This window comes from Hyla sarda, chromosome 5, assembly GCF_029499605.1.
Source record: "Hyla sarda isolate aHylSar1 chromosome 5, aHylSar1.hap1, whole genome shotgun sequence".
Classification (NCBI taxonomy): Eukaryota; Metazoa; Chordata; class Amphibia; order Anura; family Hylidae; genus Hyla; species Hyla sarda.
In genome coordinates, this window is record NC_079193.1 from 353,967,911 (window position 1) to 353,983,430 (window position 15,520).

Here is a 15,520-nt window from a genome sequence, read left to right on the forward strand (position 1 = left end):
GCTGGGGACCCCCACGATCTCCCTGCTGCACCCGGCATTCGTTTAGAGCGGCGTGTGCAGCGCCGGAGGCTCGTGCCATCACGGCCATGCCCCCTCAATGCAAGTCTATGGGAGGGGGCATGACGTCACAAGCCTCCGCCCCACATCGCCAGTTATATGTCTCGGGTGCCGCAGTCAAGATCGCGGGGGTCCCCAGCTGCGGGACCCCCCCCATCAGACATGTTATCCCCTATCCATTTAGTATTTAGGGGCAGAGTACCCCTTTAAGTGACTGAGGCTGAGCTGCAGTATTGGATGCAGCCACATGGACATGGATGGTGCTGCACCTGTAACACTGCAGCTTATTTCATTGATTGTCTATCTTACAACTCACTTCCTTGCAAAATTGTAAAAAAAATAAAATAAAATTGCACAAGGGCTATTTTGCGTGAAATTTCTTGTGTGAAGTAGGAGTTTACGCACAAAATTTTTTTTGTGCAAAGAAGGTGTTCACGCCAAAAAAAAAAAATGCACTTTTGCCACTCTGCATTGCAGCAGAGAAATGTATATTCCCACTCGTAAAAAAAAAAAAAAAAAAAATGTCTAAATTGTAACTATGCAATGCATTATATGTGGAAAGCAAAATGCTTTTTTAAGAAATTGTTATTCTTAAAAATTCTTTAATTTTTTATAGGAGCTTTAAAAATTAGACTTCAGATTGTTCAAAATAGCAGGGGGAAAAATGGACACCCTCCCGTGTCTCTGTCACGTTTGAATAATCCTTAGCATCTAAAGAAATATTACTCTTTTATATTTCCTTATACAGAGCCACATGAAGGGTTCATTTTTTTGCGGGACAAAGAGTACTTTTTAAAAGACATCCTTCATTTTACCATAAAACGTACTGCGGAAATAAAAAAAAATAAAAAACTGCAGCTGCAAACTTTTGAAGGATTTTGTCATTCTGAAGATCAGTACGATTACAGCGATACCCAGTTTATATAGTTTTAGATATGTTTTACTATTTTTAATGCTTTAAATCCCCATATTATGACCCATATAACTTTTTTATTTTTTCATCTACAGAGCTGTATGATGGTACTTTATTTGCCATGACCTGTTATTGCGGCACCTATCAGTTTAGTCTCTACATCTCTCGATCGTTATTGATTGCGGCATCCAGACATGTAGGAAATGACCGCTCAAACAATTCCCATCTGGCGCTGCTGCCCCACCTCCTTAAGATGGATATATTAACAAGCATATATAATCCCATCACTCGTGTTCCTGTACCCTGAGCCTTGCTATTTTTCTGACCTTCTTTGACCTGACCTTAAACTGCACCTTGACCATTCTTCTGTCTGTACTACGCCGCTGTCCAGGTTTGACCCATAGCCGGTTTTCTGATGTAGCATTTTGCGTTCGTGATTTTGTACCTTGTTTTCCGTTTGTTGACCTGGACTGTCTGACTATTCTGACTTCTCTGACACCCCTGGAGGGTGTTAGGACCATGACCCAATTGGGGGCTGCGGGGTGGGGTGGATTGCCAAAGAAGTTAGGTACTGGGGGTTTGGGCAAGCGCCAGTCTGCACTCCTCCCTGATTGTAATCAGTACATGCGCAAGACTTCTTCTGCCTTCAATTTCTGAAACAAAAAAAGAATATACATTCAATGTGCCCAGATAAATAGTATCCAATACCCAGAAAAATAGTATCAATTACCTAGATAAATAGTATACATAACCCAGATAAATAGTATACATAACCCAGGTAAATAGTATACATAACCCAGATAAATAGTATACATAACCCAGATAAATAGTATCCATTACCCAGAAAAATAGTATCAATTACCTAGATAAATAGTATACATAACCCAGATAAATAGTATACATAACCCAGGTAAATAGTATACATAACCCAGATAAATAGTATCCATTACCCAGTTAAATAGTATCCATTACCCAGATAAATAGTATACATAACCCAGATAAATAGTATACATAACCCAGATAAATAGTATACATAACCCAGATAAATAGTATCCATTACCCAGATAAACAGTACATATTGCCTACAAATACTACAGAAACATTATCCAGTAAGTGTTGTGCAGTATATTGCTGCCAGTGTAACGGAGCTAGATGTGGATCCTCTACCTGTGTGGCTGATGACTCGGACCGTATTGGAGAGCGGAGTCTAAAGTGCTGCTGGTCTTAACCAGAGCCCGCCGCAAGGCAGAATGGGCTTGCTGCGGCAGACGGAGTTTGGTTCCGGAAGAAACTGCAGCAGTGGGAGGCTGTACTGGAGCTGGAGGAGGCTGTGGCTGTGGTGGTTGCTGCTGAGCAGATAGCAACTGCTGCATCATGGCGGATAGCTGGTTTAGCGGATGTGCCTGCTGGGCCAACTGCTGTGACTGAAGCGCCACAATAGAAGCAAGATCCGTGTTGTCAGGCAGAGGAACCCCAGTGGGATCCATGGCCGGATCTTACTTTAACCAGAGCCCACCGCAAGGCAGGATGGTCTTTCTGCGGCAGACAACACCCAGGTTACTACCCCCGACATGGCTCGACCACACAGGTAACTGGGCAAGGTGAGGTACCGAAGGAAGAAGCAGTAGCGTAGTCAACGTAGCAGAAGGTCAAGGCAGGCGGCAAAGGTTCATAGTCAAAAACGTAGCAGGAAGGTCTGGATACACTGGTATGGCAAACAGGCAATAGGAATGCTTTCTCTCAGGCAATAGGCACTGAAGATCCGGCAGGGAAGTGTGGGAGGCGCAAACAACTTATAATGTGGTGTCATGTGTATTCACTAAGCATGAGCGTACTGGCCCCGGCGCACGCCCTAAGGGTCAGAGACGCACGTGCCGGAGCTGAGAGACAGAAGGAGCTGCAGGAGTGGAGCGTGGTGAGAGATGGGCGGAGACTCGCATGCGGGCGTGTCCTGCGATGTGAATCCCGGCCCCGCCAGCGTTCGGGAGCACAGGGACACTGCACTCTCGCCTGGTGCTAGCGGCCAAAGCACAGTGTGTAACAGCCATTAGATCTTGTAATTTCATGATGACTTAACTATTCAGACTATGAGAAAGGTTCTGAGTCTGATGAGCCTCCAAGCTGTTGTGAACTTTAGGACAGTGAATATGGGGAAAGGTGCACCCAGAAAAGGGGCTAACTATACCACTAGATCAAAAGAAGAAAGATTCTGACAGCATCCATCCAGTTGAAAATGGCAGGTGCCCAGAGTTAGCTAGTCACTCCAGTTAGCTTATTTTCCACTTGCATCCAATTTTTTAACTTGATTGAAAACGGCAACAGACCACAGTTTTAAGTCCAGGTCAAAAACCAAAACCAAGTCGGAAAATAAGCCAACCAGAGTCACTAACTAACTCCGGTCGACAGTAGGAGGCATTCTTATACCACTAGATGAGGGACAACTGAGAGGTCTGTAAAGGGCATTAAAAAGACAGGGCTGGCTCTGCCTATAGACAAAATAGGCAGCTGCCTAGAGCGCCCTCTTGATAAGGGGGGGGGGCACTGCTCTACTTGCCGCAGGAAAGTTAGACAACCAGCATCCGAACCACTCGCTCAGCCAGCAAATATCAATTTCGGCCAATGGGCCAAAGAGTCGAGAGGACGGCAAAATTAGCTTTTGCCTAGGGTAGCAAAAATCCTTACACCAGCCCTGTAAAAAGTGGTAAAAAATAGACAGAAATTTGCTTGCACAATTGTACACTCATTGACCCAAAAAAATGCACCAAGAAGAAGTTGGAATCAAATTAAACTTTTAATATGTGAAAGTAATGAATGATGAGGGAATACAATGTTAGAGAAAAACGATACGTTTATTAGGAAAAAACTGGACAATTAGAAGTAGGCTCTAGTATCATTTATCCTGGAGATGGTCCTTTTACTTTTCCAATGTTTGACCAAGTTTTAGCAGACTTTAATTGTTTTTGGATATTCATTCACTTGACGACAGCAAAAAACCCTGACCCTGTTTTCTTATAACTTTTTTGGACCTAACATTACCAAGCCATATTCATTCTTGGTTTGTGTGTAGTCCAGCCTGCTACCAGCTACCCAACCATCTATGGTGAGCTATCATGTGGAAAATGACAACAATATCCAGCCAAAAAAGTCCACATCTCCTTTGGGGTTAAAGGGGAACTCTGGGGAACTAAACCCATAGCCCATCCTTTCCCTCGCAAACCTATGTATTTGTCTAAATATCATTCATTAGCTACATAGAGCAGTTTTCCTCTTTCAACTGTCACTTAGAAAGACGTGAGAGAAAGACATCATACTCAGATCCTGCTTGTCTTTGTGTAAACCTCTCACTGAGACCTAGCCCCCACCATCCTGGAAGACAAACACCACGTGATTTCTGGCTTCACAGCCACAGCTCCCCTCCCTCTCCCCTCCATGTGTGAGGAGCTTGCCGACAGAGAAGCCCAGTAAAGATTCTCAGTCACAAATCAGCACATAACGTTGCTCTTTTCCTGCTGTAGATCTAATCACTGACTGCTGCCATTCAGAGCATGATTTATTGCTTGTTGCTGCTCACTGTGTTTACAACAAAACAGCATTCACACAGATAGTAAAAGCAATTGGCTGGCAGCCATTACACAGAGCTGCAGTAACTTCTGGAATTGTAGTGTGCGCTGCAAGCAAGGAAAAATAATATTTAGGAGACAAGAGGGGCCGCAAGAGCTGGCAAAATAATAGGAGCTGGCAAAATCACATGGATAACTACAGGGGACACAGAAGAGGTATTATGGTGGCTTTGGGGCATTTTTATTTTTATTAACTTCCCAGGAGCACCCCTTTAACCCTTTAAGGACTCAGGGTTTTTCAGTTTTTGCACTTTCGTTTTTTCCTCCTTACCTTTTAAAAATCATAACCCTTTCAATTTTCCACCTAAAAATCCATAGTATGGCTTATTTTTTGCGTCACCAATTCTACTTTGCAGTGACATTAGTCATTTTACCCAAAAAGTCACGGCGAAACGGAAAAAAAAATAATTGTGCGACAAAATCGAAGAAAAAACACAATTTTGTAACTTTTGGGGGCTTCCGTTTCTACGCAGTGCATATTTCGGTAAAAATGGCACCTTATCATTATTCTGTAGGTCCATACGGTTAAAATGATCCCCTAATTATATAGGTTTGATTTTGTCGTACTTCTGGAAAAAATCATAACTACATGCAGGAAAATTTATACGTTTAAAAATGTCCTCTTCTGACCCCTATAACTTTTTTATTTTTCCACGTACAGGGCGGTATGAGGACTCCTTTTTTGCGCCGTGATCTGAAGTTTTTATCGGTATGTTTTTGTTTTGATCGGACTTTTTGATCACTTTTTATTCATTTTTTAATGGTATAAAAAGTGACCAAAAATACGCTTTTTTGGACTTTGGAATTTTTTTTGCGCGTACGCCATTGACCGTGCGGTTTAATTAATGAAATATTTTTTATAGTTCGGACATTTACGCATGCGGCGATACCACATATGTTTATTTTTTTTTTTATTTACACTGTTTTATTTTTTTATGGGAAAAGGGGGGTGATTCAAACTTTTATTAGGGAAGGGGTTAAATTACCTTTATTAACATTTTTTTTTACTTTTTTTTTTGCAGTGTTATAGGTCCCATAGGGACCTATAACACTGCACACACTGATCTCTCATTCTGATCACTGGCGTGTATTAACACGCCTGTGATCAGTGTTATCGGCACTTGCCTGCTCCTGCCTGGATCTCAGGCACGGAGCAGTCATTCGTCGATCGGACACCGAGGAGGCAGGTAAGGGCCCTCCCGGTATCCTGTAAGCTGTTCGGGACGCCGCGATTTCACCGCGGCGGTCCCGAACAGCCCAACTAACTAGCCAGGATAGTTTCACTTTCACTTTAGAAGCATCGGTCAGCTTTGACCGCCGCTTCTAAAGGGTTAATACCGCACATTGCCGCGATCGGCGATGTGTGGTATTAGCCGCGGGTCCCGGCCGTTGATGAGCGCCGGGACCGACGCGATGTGATGCAGGGTCGCAGCGCGACCCCGCTTCATATCGCGGGAGTCGGTGCAGGACGTAAATATACGTCCTGCGTCGTTAAGGGGTTAAGGGTTAATATAGGATACCTTACACTCCAAAACCTATTTAAGCCTTCCCAAAAAGAAAAAAATGGTCTCTTTGAACTATTCTGCATATTGATGCCGAGCTTTGTCATTTTTTTCCAGGATGAACTATATATGGTGCAATCTTATGGTACTGCTATAAAGTTGTCCCTCAGTTGGCTTTATTAATGGAGGCCCGTTGGTTGTCAATAAAGGGTGTGTTTGTCCTTGTGGACAGTGCTTCCAAAATTGTATTTGCAGTGCAGTCTGGGATATCTTCCCCACAATTGTCCTTTGAACTTTTTTGGCAGGATTTAGGAGGCACAGAGACAAACACTAGGTTTTGGATGTATTTCGCACTTGGTAAGAATTGTATTCAAAGTCTGGAGATCGTAAACACTTCAGTGAACACCCTGCACTTTCATCTTTTTTTAGAAAGGCCAGCAGGGAGTTCCCTCCGGTGGTCACCAGCAAATTGTTCTGGTTTCATGCAGCCAAGACTCACAGGTCAGAGATATTACAAAAGCCTGGAACTCAACGCATTTCATTCCTTTACCTAAAATACAAAGACGTCTTTTCTGCCTCTGCACTCATGAAAAAAAATATACGTAATTGTCTCAGCTTGCATCGCGTCATTTTTTTCCTATTGAGGTGAAGGGTTTGTGTCTATAATAATGAAACTTCAGCTACAGTATTTAGTCACCAGACCGCCGCTTCTATTTATGTGAAATCTAACACAAATGGAAATTTTTGCATAGTGCACACCAGATATGAACCTATATGGCCTGCAAACGTATATTCCAGTATTGCGGTAATCGGTACTTGTAGTAGCAATGCCAACTGGTCACTAGACTACCGTCACTTCTATGTCACTTCTTTTCTGCACAATTTCCCGTATCCCATAGAAGTTAATGGGGGCAGGGTTTTTCATGCTGTTTCTCTGCCAAAAACCATGTGGATTATGCCCGTGTGCACAGGGCCTCACCATTGTATGTATACGGCCAAAATATAGGTGCATTGTTTTGCCATAGGTGAGTGGGTCCCACATTCTGAGAATATTAAGGGAGATTTAACAAGACCTGTGCTCAGGACATAGCAACCAATCAGATCACTTCTTTTATTTTTCACAGGCTTTTTCAAAAATGAAAGTAGCGATCTGATTTGTTGCTGGGAGGCAACTGGTCAATTTTTCCTCTGTTTTGATGAATCTCCTCCATTGTTCCCAGGGACTTCCCTACTGTTAGAGCGTGATGGTACAGCCAACAATACACCCGTGACAATATACATCTCAATATTAGCAATACATTTAAGTTTGTAAATTTAGGGTAATGCAACAGAAGGCACACATCGGTGTATACAGGCTGAAACTCACTCTAACTGAGCCGCCCAGGGTAGATGATGCGATACACCAAGATCCCTGCATAGCCTGTAGGTGGCTGTCTTTCATATGTATGTATGTGCTATTTATACAGTTTTATATTGTTTGTTTTTTATGTTTTACACTGTACTCGTATCTGTGCCAAGTAAGGCTGGGAGATAAAGAGTTAACATACATGCACACACATATAGCAAAGAACCTTCCAGAGGGGAGGGAGGAGCTAGCTATGAGCCGCCTCTCTACAGAGAGGAACAGGAAGTTATCCATAGACTAGTGTAGAATGTGGAGAAAAGAGGAGCACACAACCTCTCTCCCTGTATCAAACAGCCAGGATAGCTTAGGACAATACCCCCCATTCTCGCTAAGAACATTGGGGGAGATTTATCAAAACCTGGGTAGAGGAAGAGTGGCACAGTTGCCCATAGCAACCACTCTTTAATTTTTCAGAGGCCTCTTTAGAAATGAAAGAAGCAACCTGATTGGTTGCTAGGTGCAACAGCGCCACACTTCACCTCTACACAGGTTTTGATATATCTTCCCCATTGTTCTGGTCATCACCTCAAACTGGTCTCACCGGAGAGAAGAAAGACAGGAGAGGAGAAAGAAGAGGACAAGTCTGTGAGGATAAGCTGCACAAGATTCCCATAGCATAAAAATTGGACCTCAGTATGATGAAGGTTGCAGGGCTGGAGTTGGGGTGTGGGGGGGGGGGGGGGACCCAAGCAGTTTCCCAGGGTCCCCATCCAAAAGGGGGCCCCTGAAAAGCTTTAGGGCAATACTAACACTACTACATTTTGCGCAAAATTTTGAGTTAATCGTGGCAAAACATAGTAGTGTTAGTATAGCCATAATGTTGTCTGGGCTGCAGAGAGTCCATAGAGAGAACTAATAGACTTACTATGGACCTTCTAGGACCTGTGATGAATCCTATAGGCTAGAACTCCTGATGATGTAATCGCAGGTCTTGGAAGAGCCATAGCAAGTCTGTGTTCTGTGTGTGTAAGGGCTCTGTGCAATGGAAAAAAAGAAGGTAGTAGGGGAAAAAATGGGGGGGGGGGGGGGGGGGGTGTAAAATGGTCAGTCACATATCCTGCCTACCCTGTGTGGAACCACTAACAGATATTGTGTACGGGTGAATTAGGATTTTAAGCCCTTGAGGACACAGTTTATTTAGATTTTTGCCATAACTCTTATATTTTTCCATCCACAGACCCACATGGGGATTTTTTTTTGTTTTTTTGCACCATCAATTGTATTATGTAATAACACCTTTTATTCTACAATAAAATGTACCACAAAATATTATTATGTGGGGAAATTAAAAAGAAAACTGCAATTTTGCTAATTTAGAGGATTTTTGTTCTTATGCAGTGCACTTTATGGTAAAACTGACAGGTTCTCTTTTTTCTGTGGGTCAATATAATCAGTACTACTTTTAAAAAACTCAAAATAAGTTTGTTTAAAATCGCCCTATTCTGACCCCATAACTTTGTAATTTTTCCATATACAGGGCTGCATGAGGGCCGTGCCATGATCTGTAGTACAGTAAGGAGCATGAAGGTGGGCATTATTACACAGGAAGGGGCACAAAAGGGGCATTATTACAGTAAGGGGCATAAAGAGGAAAACTATTACTATGTGAAGAATAAAATGAACAGTATTACTGACAGGCAGCACTGAGACAATCACTGTTATAGTATATGTGAGCGTTATTACTGATAGGCAGCACTGAGAAGATCAATGTTATAGTATATGTGGGTGCTATTACTGACAGGCAGCACTGAGACAATCAATGTTATAGTATATGTGGGCGTTATTACTGACAGGCAGCACTGAGACTATCACTGTTATAGTATATGTGGGCGCTATTACTGACAAGGCAGCACCGAGACAATCACTGTTATAGTATATGTGAGCGTTATTACTGACAAGCAGCACTGAGACTATCACTGTTATAGTATATGTGGGTGCTATTACTGACAAGGCAGCACCGAGACAATCACTGTTATAGTATATGTGAGCGTTATTACTGAGAGGCAGCACTGAGAAGATCACTGTTATAGTATATGTGGGCGCTATTACTGACGGGCAGCACTGAGAAGATCACTATTATAGTATATGTGGGCGCTATTACTGACGGGCAGCACTGAGAAGATCACTATTATAGTATATGTGGGCGCTATTACTGACGGGCAGCACTGAGGAGATCACTATTAGAGTATATGCGGGCGCTATTACTGACAAGCAGCACTGAGAAGATCACTGTTATAGTATATGTGGGAGCTATTACTGACAGGCAGCTCTGAGAAGATCACTGTTATAGTATATGTGGGCGCTATTACTGATAGGCAGCACTAAGAAAATGACTGCTATAGTATATATGGGACCTTTGAACTCAACAGGATACTGCCGCACTGTGCACACAGCGGAATTTCTGTGCCATTTCCATTTTCTGTGTCCGCACAAAGAATGAACACGTTCTTTGTGCGGAGTCCGCACCGTATGCATAGCAGTCTATGAGATGGCGCACTCCTGTGCGGTCCTAGCGCCGGCACATTATGTCGGTGCCCCGCAGTTTGTGGAATATCTGCTCGGAGATTCTCCGTGTGGACATTCCGTCATGTGAACATAGCCTTATAGTATATGTGGGCACTATTACTGGTAGGCAGCATTGAGAAGATCACTGTTTATCTGTATACAGGGATTATTACTATATAAAGAACAAGGTGATAATATTCGTTTAGGGCTACATGGCAAAAATGGGTTACACAGTTAAAGATCGCCATGTTGTTCTCCTTGAATTGTGCTGAATCTCATCTAATGTAAGTAAATGTGGTCACAAAAAGAGAAATCCAGCATAAATCAGTTCTTGCTCTTCAGGTGGATTATTAAGCCCTTAAAATGTATGCATCATAAAATGTATGCGTGGTGACTTGGGGGGGGGGGGGGGGTGTATGGCAGTTGGGGTGTTGCTGTGAGGTATATCACAGTTATAATGAACTCTTGTCAGTCGTGACGCCAGGGTGAGGGTTAAATGCTGTATGGCTTGGCCTATCGCCACCCTTCCCAAGAGCGATAGGTGGATGCAGAATAAAGTATTGTCCACAACCAGAGCTTTGCTGAAAACTTGCGTAAACTTTACTGAATATTTTCTGCAACATGCGAATACAGGAACAGTCTTTATAACAGTCTATATACAGCTTAGCTGAGATTGACGTATGGTTGGGACTTTTGTAAGTTCTTTAGCTTAGTAGGATTTAGTATGCACAGATCCGCTGGATTTAGGGTTATGTTTAGGTCCAGAGGTCTCGCTAGCATAAGCGGGGAAGTTTGTAAGAACTCACTGTTTAGCTTCAGGCCGAGGCCGGCAAGCTGTGGCCCAATATTTGTTGTTGTAAGTTGCGCAGATCTTGACTCTCCAACGATCCGAAACCCAAGTGAGAAGAGATACTGCTTGCTCTGCAGCTCAGGAACAAGAGAGTGATCATTGGCTGCAGCTCCCTTATATGGGCAGGGGCTGGACGTTTTAGGATTGGTCCAGACCATCTGTCAATCAGATTTACAAAGCATTGTGGGTAACACATGTCCCATGAACCTCCAAAGGTCCTTTTACCTACCATAGAGACTAAACTACAATCACATGACCCGCAGGCCCTGCAACACTATGTAAGGTAAGTATGCACTTTCTATACAGTATTTACATTTATTTTAGAAATATATTAACTATATGAGGGGTGACAGGGGATGACTAAAGAAGCGAAACCCCACAGTTACTAGGAACTCTGACTAGGGGGACCCCTAACCAAGGTACGGTATGCAATACGGTACCGGGACACCACATATGGCTTTCTGTGACCCTGTGGTTTCCTGTAACAATACATTTTATGATGCCGTTTTGCGCTGGATTTCTAGTCCTGTGTCCTTACAAGTTGCTGTTGCTCCACATCTGTCCGTGCACTCTGTCTTGCAAAGGGGGGGGGGGGGGGGGGAGCTGAGCTGATCTGCACTAAATGGGGTCACATTGCGACCCCAAAATTGCAGCAGCCACAAATTCATCCTGGATGGAATTATTCCGTTTCTCATGTTGTAGTCACAGCCATTTGTGGTTTGCAGCGCAGTCTCATTTACTCACATTAACTGAGATGCAGCACAATTCAGGGAGCGCAACATAGTGATCTTTGGTCACACAATCTGGGAGCCCCATTTAAAATTTTTGCCCAGGGCCACACTTAGTCTAAAACCGGCCCTGGAAGGTTGTAGTATCACATGGCAGTGGTGTCAGCAGAGAGCACTGTGGTCAGACTGAAAAGAACTACGCAACTTCCTCTGGAGCATACAGCAGCTGATAAGCACTGGAAGGAATAAGATTTTTATATAGAAGTATCCTACAAATCTATTTAACTTTCTATCATTAGTAAATTTGAAAATATATTTTCCACCTTCGGAGTACCCCTTTAAAAGTCGCTTAAAAGGACAACACTGATAAGCACTCTTCTATGGCTAACTGAATGAGTGTACTAGAGGGTTCTAGAGTGTACTAGATGACTCTACACTCAAGTAGGAATGGCCCACATGTATCCTGGGAGTCAGCAATGTAAACATCTCCTCTTCCAGCTTACATTCATTCTAATAAAAGTTTTAATGTCAATGAGAAATTACAGTAAAGTGACTAATCCTGACATTTATAGATATGTGTATTGTTAGAGAAAAAAAAAAAAAAATATATATATATATATATATATATATATATTTGTAGATCTGTCGACACTTTGTGTTTGTCTTTCTTTGTGAAGCATTTATTTAGATTTTATAGGGAATATTTAAAAATACATTTGTTGAGTAAACAAAAGTTTGGCCACTAACATGACTCATGGGCTTCTTAAAATGATCTTACTAAGTGTATGATGACATATATACGCTCGCTGACATCAATCATACCGTTCTCAGTGTCTGCACAGGGCTCTGTATTTAGATCTTGGGGTCTGAGTCACGACAGACTTGGCCGGAGATCACGCGGCTCGGCAGAGAGTAGGCGTTGCCAAGACTCTGATCTTGTTTCTTGTGAATTGAAATCCTTTCTAGATCAAGTGGCTGGGAAGGGTTAGTGAAAGTTATTTAGGATATGTTAAATTATACAGGACGTATTATTGACACTATACTTCATGCAAACAAGTGACTTTTTGTAACTAACTAAGATGAGAGTGATGAGTTTTGAACAACAATTAGATGTGCACTAAAATGTTGGTATACTTTTAGCGCATAGTGTTGCATCTTAAAGGGGTTATCCACCATAAGGTGATTTTAGTACATACCTGGTAGACAGTAATGGACATGCCTAGGAAGGATCTGCGCTTGTCTTGGGGCTATGTTGTGAGATTAGAATTAATGCTATGGCTAGCTTTTTGTGAACTGTCATTTCCTGTTTGAGTTTTCTTATTTTGCCTACAAATCCCACAATTCCATCCCCCCCCCCAACACACACACACACACACACACACACAAACACACATCAGCCACCCCACCCATTAAAACAAATGAGCTGCATCCATTCAAAAGACCTGTGGTTTTCAATCAGGGTGCCTACAGCTGTTGCATTAGTTGCAGATTGATCTCTCTCCCACCAAGTAATCGCTCCACCCATGGAAGCAGACAGGCTCCCTGTCATCAGCTGACTAGTGAGTCAGGTCTCGGCGGCATTGCAACCTGGGAAAAATCTGAGACAACAGTCATTTTGTATGCTGTTAAAAATAAATATTGGGGTGAAAATCACATACAACTCCAGGCTGTGCCATTCAGCCACAACATGGTCTCCTCATGCTTCAGCCAACTCCAGGCTGTGCCATTCAGCCACTATATGGTCTCCTCATGCTTCAGCCAACTCCAGGCTGTGCCACTCAGCTACTATATGGTCTCCTCATGCTTCAGCCACCTCCACGCTGTGCCATTCAGACACTATATGGTCTCCTCATGCTTCAGCCACCTCCAGGCTGTGCCATTAAGAAACTATATGGTCTCATCATGCTGCCACAAACTCCAGACTGTGCCATTCAGCCACTATATGTTCTACTCATGCTTCAGCCACCTCCAGGCTGTGCCATTCAGACACTATATGGTCTCCTCATGCTTCAGCCAACTCCAGGCTGTGCCATTCAGCTACTATATGGTCTCCTCATGCTTCAGCCACCTCAAGGCTGTGCCATTAAGAAACTATATGGTCTCATCATGCTGCCAAAAACTCCAGACTGTGGTATTCAGCCACTATATGGTATCCTCAAGCTTCAGCCACCTTCAGGCTGTGCCATTCAGCCACTATATGTTCCACTCATGCTGCTGCCAACTCCAGGCTGTGCCATTCAAACACTATATGGTCTCCTCATGCTTCACCACCTCCAGGCTGTGCATCAGCCACTATATGGTCTCCTCATGCTCCAGCCAACTCCAGGCTATTCAATTCAGCCACTATATGGTCTCCTCATGCTTCAGTCACCTTCAGGCTGTGCCATTCAGGCATTATATGGTCTCTTTATGCTTCAGCCACCTCCAGGCTGTGCCATTCGGACACTATATGGTCTCCTCATGCTTCATCCACTAAATGGTCTCCTTATGCTTCAGCCAACTCCAGGCTGCGCCATTCAGCCACTATATGGTCTCCTCATGCTTCAGTCACCTTCAGGCTGTGCCATTCAGCCATTCTATGGTCTCTTTATGCTTCAGTCACCTCCAGGCTGTGCCATTTGAACACTATATGGTCTCCTCATGCTTCACCACCTCCAGGCTGTGCCATTCAGACACTATATGGTCTCCTCATGCTCCAGTCACCTTCAGACTGTGCATCAGCCACTATATGGTCTCTTTATGCTTCAGCCAATTCCAAGCTGTGCCATTCAGCTACTATATGGTCTCCTCATGCTTCAGTCACCTTCAGGCTGTGCCATTCAGCCATTATATGGTCTCTTTATGCTTCAGCCACCTCCAGGCTGTGCCATTCGGACACTATATGGTCTCCTCATGCTTCATCACCTCCAGGCTGTGCCATTCAGCCACTATATGGTCTCCTCATGCTTCAGCCACTAAACGGTCTCCTTATGCTTCAGCCAACTCCAGGCTGTGCCATTCAGCCATTGTTACGCCGAGCGCTCCGGGTCCCCGCTCCTCCCCGGAGCGCTCACAGCGTTCTCCTATTCGCAGTGCCCCGGTCGGACCTGCCGACCGGGTGCGCTGCGATAACGTTCCCAACCGGGATGCGATTCGCGATGCGGGACGCGCCTGCTCGCGATGCGCATCCCGACTCGCTTACCAGACCCGTTCCCCGTCTGTGTTGTCCCGGCGCGCGCGGCCCCGCTCCCTAGGGCGCACGCGCGGGGGTCTTTACGATTTAAAGGGCCGGTGCGCCACTGATTGGCGCATGAGGTTTTAATCAGTACCGTCACCTGTGCACTTCCCTACTTATACCTCACTTCCCCTGCACTCCCTTGCCGGATCTTGTTGCCATTGTGCCAGTGAAAGCATTTCCTTGTGTGTTCCTAGCCTGTGTTCCAGACCTCCTGCCGTTGCCCCTGACTACGATCCTTGCTGCCTGCCCTGACCTTCTGCTACGTCCGACCTTGCTCTTGTCTACTCCCTTGTACCGCGCTTATCTCAGCAGTGAGAGAGGTTGAGCCGTTGCCAGTGGATACGACCTGGTTGCTACCGCCGCTGCAAGACCATCCCGCTTTGCGGCGGGCTCTGGTGAATACCAGTAGCAACTTAGAACCGGTCCACCGCCACGGTCCACGCCAATCCCTCTCTGGCACAGAGGATCCACCTCCAGCCAGCCGAATCGTGACAGTAGATCCGGCCATGGATCCCGCTGAGGTCCCGCTGCCAGTTGTCGCTGACCTCACCACGGTGATAGCACAACAAGGCCACCAGCTGTCTTAACTGACCGTGATGCTACAGCAGCTACTACCACAGCTTCAACAATCATCTCCTCCGCCAGCTCCTGCACCTCCTCCGCAGCGAGTGGCCGCATCCAGCCTCCGTTTATCTTTGCCGGACAAATTTGATGGGGACTCTA

The 15,520-nt window shown here is 44.4% G+C and overlaps 1 protein-coding gene across 5 annotated transcripts in view; it reads left to right on the plus strand.

Moving 5' to 3' along the window:
• COLEC10 (collectin subfamily member 10) overlaps window positions 1-15,520 on the plus strand; it is a 205,677-nt gene that overhangs the window by 119,047 nt on the left and 71,110 nt on the right. The window contains exon 1 of one of the 5 annotated variants that reach the window (XM_056522658.1): window positions 2,380-2,558. The exons of 2 other annotated variants lie outside the window; for them this stretch is intronic. In XM_056522658.1, coding sequence (XP_056378633.1) covers window positions 2,456-2,558 — 103 coding nt within the window. In that variant the 5' untranslated portion in view covers window positions 2,380-2,455. Of the gene's footprint in view, window positions 1-2,379; window positions 2,559-7,412; window positions 7,536-8,976; window positions 9,025-15,520 lie in introns of those variants that run through there. 2 more of the 5 variants (XM_056522657.1, XM_056522651.1) reach the window with 2 other exon arrangements.